At 44.1% G+C, this 20,470-nt stretch overlaps 1 protein-coding gene across 1 annotated transcript in view; it reads right to left on the bottom strand.

Moving 5' to 3' along the window:
• Window positions 1-4,214: 4,214 nt before the first annotated feature.
• CERS5 (ceramide synthase 5) overlaps window positions 4,215-20,470 on the bottom strand; it is a 110,490-nt gene continuing 94,234 nt past the window's right edge. The window contains exon 11 of the mRNA XM_089687251.1: window positions 4,215-4,940. Within this exon, the coding sequence (XP_089543377.1) occupies window positions 4,791-4,940 (150 nt within the window). The 3' untranslated portion in view covers window positions 4,215-4,790. The remainder of the gene's footprint in view (window positions 4,941-20,470) is intronic.

A 20,470-nucleotide genomic window follows, 5' to 3' on the forward strand; every position in this document is an offset into this window, starting at 1 on the left:
ACATTAGATTTTCATTGCGCACCATTACAACCTTCTAGCTACCGCCATCCTAACAAGCAATGATATCATTGGTTGATAAGGAGGAAGTTGGGCACCTGCACAGCATCCTTGTTTTCCCTCCCCTGCCTCTTTCCATCAGCACTGGGGTCACATTAGCTGAGTGATGGAGAGAAACTGAAGGAGAGGAGAAACATTGGAATACTAGTCAGTACCAGTGTGCTTTGGAAGAATAAATCACCTCTAACGATGGGGTGTCCCAAATGTGTGGATGCTGCCGAGTTATGTAAAACTATAAGTTTAGGTTTTTTTTCCACATTTTAGAACCTAAAATGCCTGACGAAGGTGCCCTGTACGGCTCCGAAACGTTGCTCTATGTCTTCTATGATGTGATCATTCTTCAATAAAGATTTGGATGTATCTGATGATCTGTGGTGTACAGGCGAATATGTGCATTTGGGCTATTCCAGGGCAGTCTAAGGTATTAGCAGTACTAGAAAAACAAAATTGTCAATTAATGTTTTACAGTCTCCTTTTGTTTTTTTGTTCAGAGGGATTTCAAAATTTGCTGTGCAGCCTTAAGTCCTGTGTGAGCTGTCACTGTAAAGAAGGAACAAAAAAAAAAAAAAAAGGTATTGGGATGACAGCATTTCCTAAACATCACTCACTAACAATTCATTAAAACATGCCACCAAGGGGCAAGCCAACACATGAATGCAGGACTCAAGGTTTCCCAGCAGAACATTGCTGAAAGCGTCACACTGCTTCCACCAACTTGCCTTCTTCCCATAGTACATCCTGGTGCCATCTCTTCCCCAGGCAAGCATAAACACACACCCAGCCCACATGATGTAAAAGAAAAAGGGATTCATCAGACCAAGCCACCTTCTTGCATTGCTCTGTGGTCCAGTTCGGATGCTCATGTACCCATTGCAGGGGCTTTTGGCTGTGGACATGGGTCAGCATGGGCACCCTGACCAGTCTGCAGCCCCATACACAACAAACTGTGGTGCCCATCCATTGGATCTAAGACATATTACATATGAGAACAATGTAACATGCATGCAATTTTTTACTAACTGTCCAATCCAAGTACATACAGTTGTGTTCAAAATAATAGAAGTGTGTTGAAAAAAGTGAATAAAGCTCAAAATCCTTCTAATAGCTTTTATTTCCATACACACAAATGCATTGGGAACACGACACATTCTATTCCAAATCAAAACATGAAGAAAAATATATCAAATTTGTGTTGTTCCTCTAAAAAAATTGAAGAAAAGTGATTAGACTGTTCAAAAAAATAGCAGTGTTTGTATTATTCTTTAAAAACTCAAACATTCACTATATAAACTGAAAAATGTTTGAAGATTTTGCTTTCCTTTGAATCACTTAATGAATATTTCATTGTATAAGCACTGTTTCTGAGAACTGCTGTACATCTGTGTTGCATGGAGTCAACCAACTTCTAGCACCTGTGAACAGGTATTCCAGCCCAGGATGATTGGACTACATTCCACAGTTCTTCTCTATTTCTTGGTTTGGCCTCAGAAACTGCATTTTTTATGTCACCCCACAAGTTTTCTATTGGATTAAGATCCGGGGATTGGGCTGGCCACTCCATAACGTCAATCTTGTTGGTCTGGAACCAAGATGTTGCACGTTTACTGGTGTGTTTGGGGTCGTTGTCTTGTTGGAACATCCATTTCAAGGGCATTTCCTCTTCAGCATAAGGCAGCATGACCTCTTCAAGTATTCTGATGTATTCAAACTGATTCATGATCCCTGGTATGTGATAAATAGGCCCAACACCGTAGTATGAGAAACATTCCCATATCATGATGCTTGCACCACCATGCTTCACTGTCTTCACAGTGTACTGTGGCTTGAATTCAGTGTTTGGGGGTCGTCTGACAAACTGTCTCCGGCCACTAGACCCAAAAAGAACAATCTTACTTTCATCAGTCCACAAAATGTTGCGCCATTTCTCTTTAGGCCAGTCAATGTGCTCTTTGGCAAATTGTAACCTCTTCAGCACATGTCTTTTTTTCAACAGTGGGACTTTGCGGGGGCTTCTTGCAGATAGCTTGGCTTCACATAGGCGTCTTCTAATTGTAACAGTACTCACAGGTAACTTTACACCTTCTTTGATCTTCCCGGAGCTGATTGTTGGCTGAGTCCTTGCCATTTTGGCTATTCTATCCATTCGAATGGTAGTTTTTCGCTTTCTTCCACGTCTTTCATGTTTTGGTTGCCATTTTAAAGCATTTGCGATCATTTTAGCTGAGCAGCCTATCACTTTTTGCACTTCTTTATATATGTTTTCCCCTCTCCAATCAACTTTGTAATCAAGGTACGCTGTTCTTCTGAACAATGTCTGGAACGACCCATTTTCCTCAGAATTTCAGAGAGAAATGCACTGTAACCAGCATGTACCTTTGCTGCCTTCCTTCCTTAAATAAGGGCAATAATTGCCACCTGTTTTTCAAAGAATGAATGACCTCACTAATAGAACTCCACACTGCTATTATTTTGAACATGCCCCTTTCAATTAGTGATTCAATTACACAGAATCAGCAGCATGCATGTCATGACTGTTGGGTCTGTTGGATTTCTATTACTCTACTACACCTGCTAGTAAATGATTTGCCATGTAGAAATATCATTTCTACCAAAAACAGTGATTGATCAGGTTAGTGATGTCTGACTGCTATTCTTTTGAACACAACTGTAGATCTCATGATACAGTATCAATAGCATGCCAGAGCAATAATTTCATGGCCACAGTATTCCGGCAGAAAAGGTCCAACTGTAGCCACAACTCTTACTTTGGAATGCTATTGATGTTTCACAGGTTGTCTATGTACTTAGATTGGACAGTTTATATAGAGTTTATTGATATTTCGAAGGAGTGGTGTAATTTCCCCTTAAAGTTATGTCAAGCACCTCTGTTCCTTTTATTTTACACCAATCATCCATATTATGACCACTGACAGGTAAAAAGAACATTTATTATCTTAGTACAATGGCATCTGAAAGTGGGTGGGATATATTAGGCAGCAAGTGAACATGTTATTCCTGAAGATGTGTTGAAAGCAGAAAAAAGGCAAGCACAAGGATCTGAACGACTTTGACAAGGGCCAAAATGTAATGGCTAGATGGGTCAGAGCAACTTCAAAACTGCAGTTCTTGTTGTATATTCCCAGTCTGCAGTGATGTCGGGACCAACAAAAGTGGTCCAAGGAAGGAAAACCAAAAGACTGGCGACAGGGTCATAGGTGGTCAGGGCCATTGATGCACGTGGGGAGCGAAGGCTGACCTGTGTAGTCTGATCCAATAGAAGGGTGCAGGTACCATCAGATGGAGGTCAGTCAGCCACAGCTCAAGGAACACCTAGCAACTCAAGCAGGAACCCTAGGATTGCACAGAACCTATGTTGAGAATGGCTGATCTAGGCTGCTCTGAACCTCCCCTCCCAAAATCTTACTGAAAAGCTTACTGAAACTGCAAATTTCAGAGCTCTCCACAATAGAAAACACTGCTTTCTGCAGGATACCGGGAATAAAACCACCTAAATATGAGCAGTTTGCATTGTCCAATAGTCAGCAAGTGTTGTGCTGCAGGCCTGATAAACACCAGCACCTAATGGCCATATGACTGGTGAATAACTAAGGACTAACTTCATACATGATGATACGTCCAGGCTTTCTTCAAAGTTAAGCTTAAAGTACTAAGAAAGTTTTAAAAAGAAATAGCCGGCACCACAGAGCTGTCTTCATAAATTTGGGTTTGTTTAAATGTACAAACCAATATTTTAGAGCAGCAGTGTCCCTTTAACAAGCCATAGACATGACAAATACATCTACGCCTTGATAAAGGGACCTTTGTTTAATGAAGACTCGTCTGTGGAGTTGGAGATTTCCCCATTACCTGGATACCTACCGTGGAATCACGCATGCATTGGTGAACTACAAAGATGAGGTGTGCAGTGTGCACTAGATTATATTTTTAAGCTATAACTAAAAGGGTTCCAAAAACGTATCTCCTCTCAGAGCTCCAAAGGCTATTCATCAGAGGATTGATTATTAGAATACTGGAGCCTGGCCCAGTATATAAAAAAAAAAAAAAAAAAAAAAAAAGATATTGGTGTTGTGCAGGTTTCTATGGGAAGTTAGTGTGCCTTTAAGAGCAGAAAAACCCAGACCCGTGTCCACTCTTGGTGTAGTTTATATTTTTTTTTTTAATTTTTCTTTACTTTTTCTTCACAAACTGAAGTAAACAATAACATAAAATATGACATTAAGGCGCAAACTTTAGAGATTCCACACACAGCTTGCGTTAGGGTCGCCACCCGTTGTACCTAGCACAACTGTATGAAAGCTCTGGGCCAAATCTCATCCTCTTTCAAAAGGCCCATGTTCAGCTATCTCCAATCCAAGGGCTGTATTGGTCCAAGAACCACAATCCTCAACATAGCCTGTGCAAATGGCAGTCTCTCTTGCAAAGTGGATGAATGGAGTGGAGGGCATTCAGCACACAGTTTATGAAAGGTGCAGAGCTATCAGGTCAAACAGTATAGGGCAGCCAGTGCATGGCAATCCTGATCCAGCATAGCAAACTGTCAAGTAATGGCTAGGATTGTATCCGGCTGTTGTCTGATGCAGGGCGTGCTTCACCCTCCAGGGGCGGCTCAGTTCAGGACAGGTTTAAGTGAGGAATGACTTAGGCCAAGTCTTATGACGTCTTTTTTTATAAAAAAGGTGACATACTACTAAGTCGCTGAACATCTCACACATTTATTCATCAGCCCACTGGCCGTTTGCTGCATGGCCGTTCACTCTGTTTGCCCCATTGCTGGATGTGTTGTGTATTCCTTTGGTGCCATTAACTGTAGTATCCTCTTCTTCTGAACTGCTTTCTATGTCGCTCCTTTCATCTTTTAGTACCTGGAAAATGAGAGGATGTAAATGAGCTTGCTTACCAACAGTGCTTTCTACATGTCGTCTATAAATGAGTTTATAAAATGATCTTAGTAAGTAATTAGTCATTTACATGGTAACCACTTCTACAACCCAGTACATCTGTACTTGACAAAGAAGCTGTGTAAACTTGCATCCATGTTCATGTTACTGGAGGCTACTCAGGTACGAGCCAAACACTTACTGTGAACAGGTGGGAAGTGATTTGACAATCTTTTTGCTTTTACAACCAAACTGAACCTGTGTTGCTTTTCTCCCCAAATTCAGGTATCATTAGGACACCTTTGCTGTGAAATTAAAAAAGATTGTTCATGTATTGTAAAATCTATACACAACTGCAAACACCTTTGCTGCTCAGTAGTGCATGTTACACCTTACCAGTTATGATTGAGTTATGGGGGCTGCAACTGTTAATATCCCTCTACAGTGTGTACTTGCCTCAATCCACAGCACCTAATGTGGTTCCTAACTGCATGAGTAACTTCGGACAGTCTAAGCCGACAACAGAAACCCAGGGCATGCCCCCCCTCCAAAGCACGCAGAGGGTGATTGCCTCAGCTGTGCATATTTCCCTATAAGACTTTGTAGAGGGTGGGTTTCCATTCCCTCCACTCAAGTCGCAGATTACACTCCGCTCCTTGCAGTGAGTGACATCGGGTCCCTGCCCCCTTCCTGCTAGAACTCAAGCTAGTCACATCACTTGGTACATTTAAGAGTTTACAGCCGCTTTAATCATTTTGCAGTTACAGACCTACAACAAGTACACAGATCAGAAGAGTCAGATGACCATTTCTGCATAGTTGTTCCACATTAGTGACGCCAGAAGGCCAGCGTGCCAACCCAGCAACTAACATTTTCAGCAATGGCTATCTGCATGTTTCTCATAACCCCTGAAGTAGAGCTAGTAGGACTTGATGTTTCACCCCTATGTTAAATTAGCATTTTTGACGTTGGGGTTGGGATTGGTGTGGTAAGGGGGGTATTTATATCATCAGTGTTTGCACGTGGGTAGGCTCCTTCAATGATAAGCCCACTACGTCTCCAGAGAGCTCAACGGCATTAATTGGCATCCCAGGTACAACCCCTGAGTATTCCTGGCTAATGAGTACAATAGCCGTCACCAGGTCATCACATGGGCACCCTCCTTCATTAATGTTTTGTTGATAAGCCAAATACATCTCCAGGGAGCTTAACAGTAATTACTAGCATCCCAGACACCTCCTGAGTTCCAAAGCCTTCCTAAACACTACTGCCACAAGCCATGTTTGAATCATCCCATAAGATATGGTCTGTGCACTGTCACACTGAGATCCCACAAACCTGAAGACCGAAGGAGAGATTAGTAGAAACTATGAAATAAAGCAGGCCATAGATGGTGCAAATTTCTTTCCTGCAACCTCCTCATGTTACCAGGAAAATAAATAATCGCCATTAGGTTCATGTTCTTTGCCATAGTGATTGTTAATTTCAGCTCTCACTTCTTAAAATAAAGGTTGTTATATCAACAAAGGTAACAGCTAAGCAAACTGAACTACCAGATATTAAAGAGAAGGATGCATTCCAGAGATCAGTAACTGGATTCATGGTCACAGGTGATCTATGTATGAACATATTTCTGGGCCGCTCACTCCTAGGCCGATGAATATTTTTGATGGTATACATCAATAAAGTTAGCCACAGACAATGACCCATACTAAAAGCTATTGTTAGCATTTTTGTGTTGTTTTCTGGCTATGGAAATTGCTTGGATATGAGGTAATGAACGAATAAAGGCCTGTGGACATGAAGGGGTTGTGAGGACTGGAGAAAGAATTCCTATATACAGTATTCTCAGCAATAGTACTAGTAGTAAGTGGGGAATTACTGCTCAAGTTTTTTCTTTTTTAGGGGGTCAAATCATATTGTGTGGTGTCTGCCATTTTTTCTGCCAGTCACTGCAGGGACACATAGAAAACATGTGCGCCAAGTTTACAACACAAGGCTTGTGTGATGTGCGTTGCGGAATAACGCAGGCTTGCTGTGGACGGCACCACAGGTCACCCCAACACATTGCCGAATGAGACCTGAATGGAGTATAAATTTGTACACCTTCCTCCCAAAAAAAAAAAAAGCAAATGTACTTTTTGGCAGACAGAGAGGCAGCAGTTACATCAGCATGCATGCTACAACAGAACATTTATTTATTTCAGGTACTTATATAGTGCCGTCAATTTACGCAGCGCTTTACATATATATTGTACATTCACATCAGTCCCTAACCCTCAAGGGGTGTACAATCTAAGGTCCCTAACTCACATTCATACATACACATACTAGGGCCAATTTAGACAGGAGCCAATTAACCTACCTGCATGTCTTTGGTGTGTGGGAGGAAACCGGAGTACCCGGAAGAAACCCCCGCACGCACAGGAAGAACATGCAAACGCCGTGGTTGGGATTCGAACCAATGACCCTAGTACTGCCAGACGGAAGTGCTAACCACTAAGCCACTGTGCCGCTCCCACATGCTTGAAAGATATCCTAACAAAAATTGAACCATAGCTGGCCTGCAAGTACCGCCAGCCAGGCTTGACAAAAGTTAAATTTAAAAATTAACTGAGCCAGGTGGAGAATTATCAACCAAACAGGGACTGCATTCTATCAGAAGCAGTGATTGTTTGGCAGCCGCCATGGCTACAGAATACAACAGCTGTCAACAGTAATTCCTCCATCCACACATTGTACATACACTGACCATATATACAAGAATGCACAACTTCAGCACTGAAGTGTAACGGGTCAGAGGCTAATGTGTACATCAGTCACATAGTAGTCCATCTTGCTGGCTTCATACTTCCACAGGTAACCAGGTAGGACTCCGAGCTTTGCTACCCTCTTCAGATTGGGGGGATCCTTAGAACTAAACAACAAACAACAAGAAGTGTGCACCAGGATCGTGCATTACCTAATATACCACTTCAAGACTGCAATATGTATACAGTATCTCACAGAAGTGAGTCCACCCCTCACATTTTTAGACCTTAACCTCTTGCCGTCCGCCTGCTGTTTATAAACGTCAGGGCGGTGGCAGTCCAGGGGCGGGTTGCCGTTCATAAACAGCACCCACCTTTTCTAGCTGTGCGCGCTCCCTGGGAGCACGCACCACCGCGATCTGGTGCCCGCTGTGTCCTCCGGACACAGTGAAACACCGATCGGACGGGACCTCTGTACGAGGTCCCGATCATGTGATCACTGATTAGCGAATCAGTGATCACATGCAAAGTAGTAAGCAAGATGTCACTTGTGACATCATTGCTTACTAGGTGTGAAATCTGTGAATGATCACAGAGGTCACATGGTACAAGGCTATTCACAACAGCCTTGTACCATGTGACAAGCTGTGACCAATCACAGCTCACTCAGTACTTCTCAATGACTGCAAGAATGCAGACAGAGAGAAAGAGAAATGATTGCTTTTACATCCTATATGGGTGTAAAAGCAATCCGTGTAAAAAAAAAAAAAAAAAAAACCTTCATCACCCCCCATAAGTAGTACAGTGTCACCATGGTGACACTGTACTGCTAGGGTGACAGTATGTAAAAAAATAAAATAAAAATAAACAATATAAAAAAAATAAAATAAAAATGTAAAAAAAAATGTTTAAAAATTATAATTTTTGGTTATAAACTAATTTGGATTTTTTTTTTACTAAGAAAAAAACAGAATAAATTTTGGCCAAGATTTATGATGAATTATTTATTTGCAAAATTTTATTTAAAAAAAAACACTTTTTTTCAAAATTTTTGGACATTTTCATTTACATAGTAAAAAAAAAAAAAAAGTCCCAGCGGTGAATAAATACCACCAAAATAAAGCTTTATCTGTCTCAAAAAAAAGGTAACAAAAATTCATATGGGTACAGTATTGCATGACCGCGCAATTGTCATTCAAAGTGTGATAGCGCTGAAAGCTGAAAATTGCCCTGGACAGGAAGGAGATGAAAGTGTCCGGACAGGAAGTGGTTAATGGCTGTGTGTTGAGTTATTTTGAGAGGACAGAAAATTTACACTGTTATACAAGCTGTACACTCACTACTTTATATTGTAGCAAAGTGTCATTTCTTCAGTGTTGTCACATGAAAAGATATAATAAAATATTTACAAAAATGTGAGGGATGTACTCACTTCTGTGAGAGACTGTATATACATTGCGGATTTGAAGTGGCATACCGGGGTTATGGGTGCAGCTGGATGCCATAACCCTGGTATTAAAATTTACAGCAGTCACTCTTGTTTTCTTTCAAAAGTGATCTGAGTGGCCGCTGGATCACGTTTAGAAGCAGCGGGAGGGGTAGTTTTAAAAAAAAAAAAAAATAAGTGTTTGAAAAAACGCTACGCAAATACTGTGTGACATACAAAATTGCAATGTTCGCCATTTTATTCTCTAGGTTCTCTGCTAAAAAAATATATATATTTGGGCATTCTTAGTAATTTTCTAGTAAAAAAATACTGAATTTAACAAAAAGTGCCAGAAAATGCTTGGTCCTTAAGTGGTTAAAAGAATACATAAATGGTTATACTCACAAACCAGCTCACTCACACACCTGTAAAATGACTAGGAATCCAGCTTCATTGCGGAGCTCTGAGGAAGAGGGTATATCCCTCAAAACATTAGCCTTCGCTTCAGCCGTGGAATGTCGCCCAGGTCTGCTTATTCTTACGGTTTGTGCTCTGCTATGAGGCTGGTTTCCTATGGGTTTTACAAGCTTGTGATTCAGTTGCATTGTGAATATAACCATTGGTATATTCTTTTAATAAATTGTATCTTAGGTAATGAACAAGGCTGGTGCACTCTTCTTGTTCTTTCTCATACACTGAACCTTAGGCTAGCCACGCACAGCTCTATTTTCTCTGAAAATGGCTGATCAACAGAAAATCAAACAATTCCCCCATCAATGCCAACAGCGTGGATGGAAAACACTCCACTGCCGGCCATTGTATTTACCCCAGATGCCTGACTACCAAACAACCACCAAATCTGATCAGATGCAGTCACTGTTCAGCCAATAGCGTCCCACCCGACTTGGTGCTTGTAGGACCTTCCACAGCTCCAGTTTCAGGAGGAATTGTCCAACATTTTAGCCATCTATGGCAAACCATACAGTACATAATAGGAAAAAAATCATTTACTTTAATATTCAAAGCACAGAGGTGGTTTTCTGTTTATCATGTTTTGGGGAAATAATTTCTCCAATATACTTTTTAACTAAAACTAGCACTTTCCACAGACCGCTTGGAGGGATGTCCTAAAAAAAAAAAAACCATTGTAAGGCAGCTGGAGTTTAGGCACACTGTTTCTATAGAGATTGCTTTGAAAATAATGACTTTGGAGATGAAAGGCAAAATAGACAGCGTTATAATTAGCGTCAAGCTGTTCGACAGATAAGGGATGAGGAACCCAACTCCCAAATCAGATGAATTGCTAATTCTTTTGATTTTCCTCAATATGTTCATAATGACTCATCTACTCTGCAGAGAGTTATGCAATGCCTGAATCACCATTACTGGGATTCCTGAACTGCAAGATTCTCTGCACATCAGACACATCTCCAAGAAAATCGGAGAATCAACATATTGGTAAGCAGGTCATGAATTAGAGCAGTCAAGAGTCACAAATTATACGATTCTCTGCAAACTAGCCAAGTTAGCATGAATAGGACTATGTGAATCAAAATATGGGGGTTGCCCGATCTGTGAATCAATTCACACATCCCTATTGGTGGGAATTGAAGATACAGTTATGTGTATCCCTCTCCACAGCCTCTACAGCTCGATGAACACTATGACCAGCACTCATGCACTGTACAGCAGTACTAGTCTGTTTTGCATAGTAAAGTATTGAACAAGAATTTGTCCTCTTGAGATTCCATTAGGCGTACTGTACATACAACAGGTCTGAACAATTCTCTAGTGTTCAATAATGGATGAAGTTCAATATGGACCCTGTTGGGCTGCACTGAATGCAGCCATGGCTTCAGGGCTCTGCAATGCAGATTATCACATTAGGACAAACACTGAGCATGATGCAAACCTACTGCTAACAGTAACTGTGCAATGCACAACTTCTATACATGTGCTGAACTCCCAGACAGATTAGGCCTCTAGTGTCCAATCTGCAGCCCAGAGGCCACATGCAGACTTTTGGCACTTTCTGTGCAGCCCTCAGTGCCCTTGTAGACACCAGTCTGTCTTTCCCTATTGCTCTGCTATAGCAGTGATCACTAACAGTCTTGTGTAGCGGGTCTTTGGATGGGGGGCACAGTCTCTGATGGGGGTGCTGCTTCAGATTGAGTGCGGCTTCGAACGAGTGCATAGAAGAAGCAGTTAAACGCAGCAATCTAATTATGCCTTCTCTACTTTCACAGGTAAATGCTCCTTTCACCTACCTCCACTCTTAACTCCAAAACGCATTGACTCCTGCTGCCTTCCTCCTGGGTAAATGCTCCTTTCACCTACCTCCACTCTTAACTCCAAAACGCATTGACTCCTGCTGCCTTCCTCCTGGGTAAATGCTCCTTTCACCTACCTCCACTCTTAACTCCAAAACGCATTGACTCCTGCTGCCTTCCTCCTGGGTAAATGCTCCTTTCACCTACCTCCACTCTTAACTCCAAAACGCATTGACTCCTGCTGCCTTCCTCCTGGGTAAATGCTCCTTTCACCTACCTCCACTCTTAACTCCAAAACGCATTGACTCCTGCTGCCTTCCTCCTGGGTAAATGCTCCTTTCACCTACCTCCACTCTTAACTCCAAAACGCATTGACTCCTGCTGCCTTCCTCCTGGGTAAATGCTCCTTTCACCTACCTCCACTCTTAACTCCAAAACGCATTGACTCCTGCTGCCTTCCTCCTGGGTAAATGCTCCTTTCACCTACCTCCACTCTTAACTCCAAAACGCATTGACTCCTGCTGCCTTCCTCCTGGGTAAATGCTCCTTTCACCTACCTCCACTCTTAACTCCAAAACGCATTGACTCCTGCTGCCTTCCTCCTGGGTAAATGCTCCTTTCACCTACCTCCACTCTTAACTCCAAAACGCATTGACTCCTGCTGCCTTCCTCCTGGGTAAATGCTCCTTTCACCTACCTCCACTCTTAACTCCAAAACGCATTGACTCCTGCTGCCTTCCTCCTGGGTAAATGCTCCTTTCACCTACCTCCACTCTTAACTCCAAAACGCATTGACTCCTGCTATATTCAGAACAAATGGTGTATTTATATTTTTGTATATGTTGACCAGTTCTCACCTTTAGCTGCACCCGTTTTACGATCGGTGTCTGTTTCCTGAGAGAATCATCCCCCACTCCTCATGTGATCCTTATCAGCTTCTAATTGGGGTGGAGTTGAATGCTCATTTGAGCATCTCCCTATAAATTTAGATCAGCTCATGGGGGAGATCTCTGATGGGGGGCACAGTCTCTGATGGGGGTGCGGCTTCGAACGAGTGCATAGAAGAAGCAGTTAAACGCAGCAGTTGAACTAAAGCAGGAGAACCCAAGCAGCAGGAAGACACAACAACAGTTAGAAGCTCTACTGCATGCTGGAAGACTGCAAGCAAACACCCTGGGAAACCTCTTACATGCCTGAGACCCACTCTGTGTGCCTTTATATAATACGCCCCTCTTCTCATCATATTACTACCCTCTGTTCCCAAATCTCATTTCTCTACCCCTCTGCTCCACCCCACAACCTGTACATCTCCCCCTCACTGCTATCATCTCCCTACTACTGCTCTCTTCACCTCCCCAAAATGTCTCTTCCACTCCTCCTTCTCATTTTCCTCTCCTCCGTTCCCAAATTCCATTCACTATATCCCTCTGCCCCTCCCAAACATTTGTATATCGTGTCCTCACTGCTTCCCTCACCCCTCTATGGCACCCACCACCTCCTCCTATTATTCCACTCTCCCACTGACCCCAACACCTCCACTAGGAGTTTCTCACGCTCCTGCACATCCCGCTCCCATGCCACCTTTCTCACCCTTCTCCTCCTAGCCGCGGGGGACATCTCCCCAAATCCTGGCCCTCCACCTCCCTCACCCGCTCAACACCCTCCCACTTCCACGTCCTACTGCAACCCCCGCAACTTAGTATCTGTCTCCCTGCTCCCTAAAATCTCTCCCCCGTTTTCATGTGCACTCCTGAACGCCCGTTCGGTGTGCAACAAGCTTACCGCCATCCACGACCTCTTTGTTTCCCGCTCCCTCAACCTCCTGGCGATCACGGAAACCTGGATCCAGCCCACTGACTCTACCTCCCCTGCTGCACTCTCCTATGGAGGTCTCACCTGGACCCACTCACCCAGGCCTAACGGTCGTAAAGGTGGTGGGGTTGGTCTGCTCCTGTCACCGCAGAGCACCTTCCGAGTCCTCCCAAACCCCCCCTCCCTATCCTTCTCCTCCTTCGAGGCCCACTGCCTCCGACTATTCTCCCCAACCCCCCTGAAGATTGCTGTGATATACCGGCCTCCTGGATCCATACCCCGCTTCCTGGATGACTTCTCCTCCTGGCTGCCCTTCTTCCTCTCCTCTGAGCTACCCACCATAATTCTTGGGGATTTTAACATCCCTGTCAACCTCGACAACCCGGACACAGCCCGTCTCCTCCACCTAACCTCCTCCTTTGCACTTGCACAGTGCATACAATCCACCACCCACTCCGACGGAAATATCCTTGATCTTGTCTTCTCCAACCGATGTGCTCCCCACAACCTCACTAACACCCCCTTCCCTCTCTCTGACCACAACCTGATCACCTTCTCTATCTCCTCGTCCTCCAACGCCTACCCCTCCAAATGTCACACTACTACCAGCCGTAACCTCCGCAACCTTAACCCTGCCTCCCTCCACTCTGCAGCTGATCAACTCCACGACCGCATCCTCCCCCTGTCCTGCCCCAACTTGGCTTTGACCGCCTACAACAATGCGCTCTCAACAGCCCTTGACTCACTAGCGCCTTTAACCACACGCAACACCAGACCCCGACCGCTCCAGCCCTGGCAGACTGATCACACCAAAACCCTCAAACGACAAAGTCGTGCCCTGGAGCGACTATGGCGCAAAACCAAATCCAAACAAGCCTTCACCCGCTACAAATCTGCCTTCCGCACCTACACCTCCTCCCTCCATGCTGCCAAACAGGCCTACTTCTTGACCCTCATCAAGGCCCTCTCCTCCAATCCTCGCCGACTCTTCTCTGCCTTCAACTCTCTACTCTCTCCACCCCCACCTCCACCCAGCACCTCACTCACTGCCCTTGAGATTGCCAATCACTTCAAAAACAAAATTGACACAATTCGCAAGGACATTGCCGCAACTCACACGCCCTCTCAACCCGTCCCCTCTCACACAGCTACCCCCTTATCCCCCCTCCCCCTCGACATAACCCGCAGGGACTTCGTCGCTGCTCAAACTCTCTCCAACCCCCTTCACCCTCACTCAGCTACCCCCTCATCACCCCTCTCCCACGGCCCCACCACTGCTCTGACCTCCTCTTCCACCCCACCCTACATTCCTCATACTGAAGCTCCCCCCACACTCCGCACCTTTGACCTTACTACCATCGAGGAAGTCTCCAAGACCCTCTCTGATGCCCGCCTCACCACCTGCCCCCTCGACCCTATCCCCTCACAACTCCTACGACCTTCCTCCTCCTCCATCCTACGCTCCCTCACCCACATCTTCAATCTCTCCCTCTCCTCAGGCACTTTCCCCTCCCCTCTGAAACATGCACACATCACCCCCATACTTAAAAAGCCCTCCCTGGACCCCAATGACCCGAACAACCTCAGACCCATCTCCCTGCTCCCATTTACATCTAAACTCCTCGAGCGCCTAGTCTACACCCGCCTATGCTCTCACCTCAACGACAACAACCTCCTCGATCCCCTACAGTCCGGCTTCCGTCCCCTACACTCCACCGAAACTGCCTTACTCAAACTCTCCAACGACCTGCTAACCGCCAAAGCTAATGGACACTATTCAGTGCTCCTACTCCTTGACCTCTCTGCGGCCTTCGACACAGTCGACCACCCCCTCCTCCTCAAAAAACTACACTCCCTCGGCCTCAGAGATTCTGCTCTCTCCTGGATCTCATCCTACCTGTCACAACGCTCTTTCAGCGTTACCTATAATGCTACCACCTCCCCCTCACTCCCCCTCTCTGTTGGGGTCCCTCAAGGCTCTGTCCTCGGGCCCCTTCTCTTCTCCATCTATACCTCCTCCCTTGGCCAACTCATACACTCTCACGGCTTCAACTACCACCTCTATGCCGACGACACACAAATCTATCTCTCAACCCCCCACCTCACCCCCTTGGTCTCAGCCCGAATCACACACCTACTGAGCGACATATCAGACTGGATGTCGCTCCACTTCCTTAAATTGAACCTCTCCAAAACCGAGTTTCTTGTCTTCCCCCCAGCCCGGACACCACCCCCCATTGATTTCTCCGTCACATCCAACAACGCTACCATCAAACCCGCCCTGCAGGCCAGAGTACTGGGTGTCATTCTGGACTCCAACCTATCCTTCCAGCCCCAAGTCCAATCTTTAACAAACTCGTGCAGACTCCACCTCCGCAACATCGCCAAAATCCGCACGTTCCTAACCCCAGAAACCACTAAACAGCTCATCCACTCCCTCATCATATAACGACTCGACTACTGCAACTCCCTCCTCACTGGCCTGCCTCGCCGCTGGCTATCCCCTCTTCAGTCCATCCTGAACACGGCTGCCAGACTCATTCACCTTTCCAACCGCTCTGTCTCCGCCACCCCCCTCTGCCAATCCCTCCACTGGCTTCCGATTGCGCAACGGATCAAATTCAAAATCCTAACGCTGACGTACAAAGCTGTCCACCATACTGCCCCGAACTACATCACTGACCTAATATCCAAGTACCGCCCAGCACGCACACTCCGCTCCTCACAAGACCTCCTTCTCTCTAGTTCCCTGGTCTCCTCCTCCCATGCCCGCCTCCAGGACTTCTCCAGGGTGTCACCCATCCTCTGGAACTCCCTGCCCCAACCCATCAGATTATCACCTACTCTCCTCTCCTTTAGGCGCACCCTGAAAACCCATCTCTTCAGGGAAGCCTACCCCACCCCCTGCTAACTTGCCTCCCTCCTCCACTCTTCCTACCACTCCATCCCCCACAGCTATCTCCTCCTGTGCCACCACCCCCTCCCTCCTAGATTGTAAGCTCGAAAGAGCAGGGCCCTCGATCCCCTCATGTTTTGCATTGTATTGGTATTGTTCTGTCACATGTTCCGTCTCCCTTTGTAATGTACAGCGCTGAGCGAACTATTGGCGCTTTATAAATACTGTATAATAATAATAATAATAATAATATGATCGTCTCCTAAAGTGATTCTAAAGCCTTTAGGTTTTTTACCTTAATGCATGAAGGTTAAAACAAAAAAAAAAAAAAAAAAAACCTTCTCTGCTGCAGGATCCCCCTAGCCCATCCAATTATTCTTACTGGAGCTCAATCCGATCCAGCGATGTGCACAAGAGCAGCGGCTCTCACTGCTGTCTCCCTCCTCATTGGGTAGACCGATAGCAGAATGCTCTGACGATCAATGGGTTGTTGAGGAGCAAGCCCACACGGATGCCCCCATTGAAAGCACTCGCTGAAGAGGAGACACTGAGTGCCAGTGGGGGACCCCAGTCGAGGAGGATCGTGCAAAACTGTTGTACAGAGCAGGTAAGTATGACACATTTGTTAATAAAACTAAAGAAAAAAAAAAAGTTTACTGTCACGTTAAAGCACATTCCCAATCTCCAAAAATTCCTATATCAGGAGTCTGCAGTCTCTGACCATCTCTTGTATGATGCCCATGACTATACTCTTTTGAATGTGTATGCTGTCTCTGAGACTAAATTTTCATTTAATTTTATGCGTAACCCTTTGGTGACGCAGCTCTGAAGGCCCCCCCATATCAAGAAAGTGGACCACCACTAGATTAGGTTGCTCTATGACTGACAGGTTGGCTCATATGTTCTCATACAGTATGCCTTGTACTATACACTACAAACAAGACACAATGTTATGTCACCACAAAGCTATGGGCATAATTAATCAGCCAATCACAGCAAACAATGAAGAAAAAAAAAAAAAGGAAATCACAATGACAATCAGCATTTCATCACTCCAAGATCACAAGTAAGTTAGGCAAAAAAATACAAATAATGTAAATTATTAAATAGTTTTTGTTAGTATTATAAATTGTCCAGTGTTTAAATAATACAATGTGAAACCAAATTCCATGCAAACAGCTTAATACACAGTAAAACAAAACATATATGAGACCCTTTTGGAAGCCAAAGGATCTGTAACTGTCCTGAGATTTACAGACAGCACAACTGAAGCTGGTAGTCTGACTTATCTGCTGCAGTTGAGCAATAAAGCCTGGTTGCCTCTCTGCCCTCTTTAACTGGACAGCAAAAGAGCAGCAGCAAACTGATGAGGTCATCTCTCAACTCATTCTTGTCAGGATGGTCCTCGGGAGCACTATTGCATTCAACAGAAGCGAACTGTCTGACTGCTGGCCCTTCTCCCAGTAGGATTGCTGCAGAAGAGGAGATGCATTAACGTGGACCTAAAGTCAAAAAAATCCCTCCCTTCACCAAAGCCAACAGCTTCTCCCGGATGTTGGGTCTTTGGCCCTCTTAATTGGCTGACGAGGAATGAAGAAACTATTGTGCACGAAAATGCATTCATTCAGATATGGAGGTGTGCTGAAAATGTACATTGAGCTGCAGATGCACACAGGAGTTAATTCATTCCAGAGCCGAGAGTGTGCTGTGCATGCTCAACTCAGTGCACATTGTAAAGAAAATTGCAAACAGGTATGTAAATTTGTTGTAGAACGTGGCATGGCATAACATGTCCCTTCTGCAATAAAGAGCCTGTGTGCTTGCAATTGTTTTCACTTTAGTTTGTCTTTAAATGTCTTTTCCATAAAATCCTCTGCTCCAACTTACTTGATAGATGAAAGTCTGTTGTGCACAGGAACAGGTGCGCCAGGATGCAGGACCTGACCTCCCCCAAGACGTGTTATATGGCTTATGGCCAATGTTAGGTCACATAACAGGACACAAGAGAAACCAGGCCCCACTTTCTGGGAACACTAGATGACCACCTGACAAACGGGCTTGGGGTGAAAGCTTTGTGACCAATGTTTACCATTATAATGAATGCTCGCTTTAAGGGGAACTAATATTTTTTTGCAAAGGCTTCCTCTCTGAAATACTGTTACACAAGTGGAGAAACGCTTTACTAAACATCTGACTGTACAAAAAACACAGGAAATTATGCTTACAATAGCAAGGATGGTGGAAAAAGATGTAAAAGGAAGAAAGAATGAATAGCGTTCACTTAGGCGTGACTGTGACAAAACACGTCAGCATGAGTACAACAGAATATTCTCAGCTTTTTTCAATGTCTGCTCATGTCTTTGGCTTGGTTACCAAAAGTAGCACAAACTTCTCAGAATGAAGACCAAAGGTTACAATTTCAGCATGAGTAATTTGGTAAGGTTACACGTGCTAATTAACTAAAGAAGTCGAAGCAGCAACAGAAGACCAAGAGATGTAGAATCTTCAACAGTACTGCCATGGAATGGGTGACCCTTTATAGGAAATTACACGAGCTGAAAAATCTGCCCTCCCTTGTGCACTGAAATCTACTTTCAAAGAAATCTATACAACTGGCAATCAAAGTGCTTATTGTCACCCTTTGTGTAGCTTAGTCACCACAAGTGTTGCATTCATTTTTGGCATCAATTTCTTTTACAACAAAATAGAAAAAAAAAAAAAAGACATCAATGTGGCTCAATGAAAGAAAATATTGCATCTTCAGAACCACAAACCCTAGTTCAAAAGGGAAGCAGAAAACCCTCACAGTAGGGTCCAATTTCCTTTAACAGGGATATATTCCCCTCCAGCTGCTCAATGAAATTGGATAAATCTCCAGATCAGCATTTTTTGGAATTGGAAATAGGATAACTCTCAATTCGTTCTTAAGGTATTATCAGTCTATATGTGTTCCTCTGCTGCTTCTTACAAGTCAGAGTTTCAAGTTCAAAATGAACATGTGCAAAGATCATACAGGCCAAGAATTTAAATATTCTGAACAGTAAAATCGTTTCATTCTCTCATTCATCTCTGTAGCTGTAAGTATTTTGAATACATTTATTTTCAAGAGCTCACATTAGGATCAGGGTGTTTTCTAAGCTGTGGGAAACTACTGAAACTCACAAGATTTTAGACACTTGAGGACAATGAAAGATACTCAACTCTTCCCAGCTAGTCTCCCACTGCCACCACTACCCTAATCAACCCCAAATACTACCTCACCACCACATCCTTGGCCATTATTTTTTTGGCAGCATTATTTCCTTTTTTTACCATTTATTTCTTTATTTCAAAATTTTGGTTTAACAGTAAATCCTTTTCTTGAAGCACATCACAGGACACAGAGGACCTCATATTACTGATTATTTGGCTTATGCTGTCACCTTTAGATGAATAGATACTGGCAAAAAAATCCCCACAAATCTTTGCCCAAAGACAACTTCTCCCAAGTCAGCTAAGCCTCAGTTCTGTAGCAAGTAGTGAGGAACAGACAAAACGTAGGGATTTCTGTATCCTATGAGGTATGCCAAGAAAAGGATTTTACAGGCAAACCAAAAATCCTAATTACTTAATTGTACATTTACAGGACAAAGAAGATTTCAAATTCATGACTACTTGTGATGTCCCAAAACACTAAGTATGAGGGGCAGTCCACATACCCAAATCCCAAAACAGAACAGGAAGGAAACCCATTACATAGCCACTTGCAAGACCTTTCACCCAAAACTGACTTCATCATTAGGTATGAGTGTAACAGCGTATACTCAGAGATGGACGCGGTTCAACCATTTTGGCTTCAACCTCCATCTTGGCAAAGGGATTAACCATCCTGACAAATATATTTCTCCCTCATTCTTCCCCCCTCCCTTTCTGAGAGTCCCAGCGACATTTGGCCAGTGTGTATGTGTGTCACAGAAGGGTGCTATAAAGGAGCTATAAAGCCCCCCAAGGGAGCCGGGGCCTCCCTGTCCATAGAACCTGCAAATTGTAACACCGCGTAAGAGATAAGGCAAGCTTTCCAAGGAGTTGAAAGAGATTCCAACCTAATAAACCTAACTCAGCGTATGTGACAGAATCAGATAAACACTTTTCAAATCCATTTTTCCCCTATGTCTCAAATCTTGGAATATGAGAGACTTACATAAAAACTAGACATATCGTCAGATTGGCTAAGAAAAGACGAACAATTTGATGGGTCACTTGCCTTGTCTCGAATACACAGGAAATCAGAAAAGTAGAGCTTGTGAACCGTTCAGTATAGAACTACATATTTCATCTCTAATCAATCCTCAGATGTGCCTGCATAATAATCTACCCGCGGG

Source organism: Staurois parvus, unplaced genomic scaffold, assembly GCF_062004578.1.
Source record: "Staurois parvus isolate SC_StPar_1 unplaced genomic scaffold, SC_StPar_1.0 ptg000422l, whole genome shotgun sequence".
NCBI lineage: Eukaryota > Metazoa > Chordata > Amphibia > Anura > Ranidae > Staurois > Staurois parvus.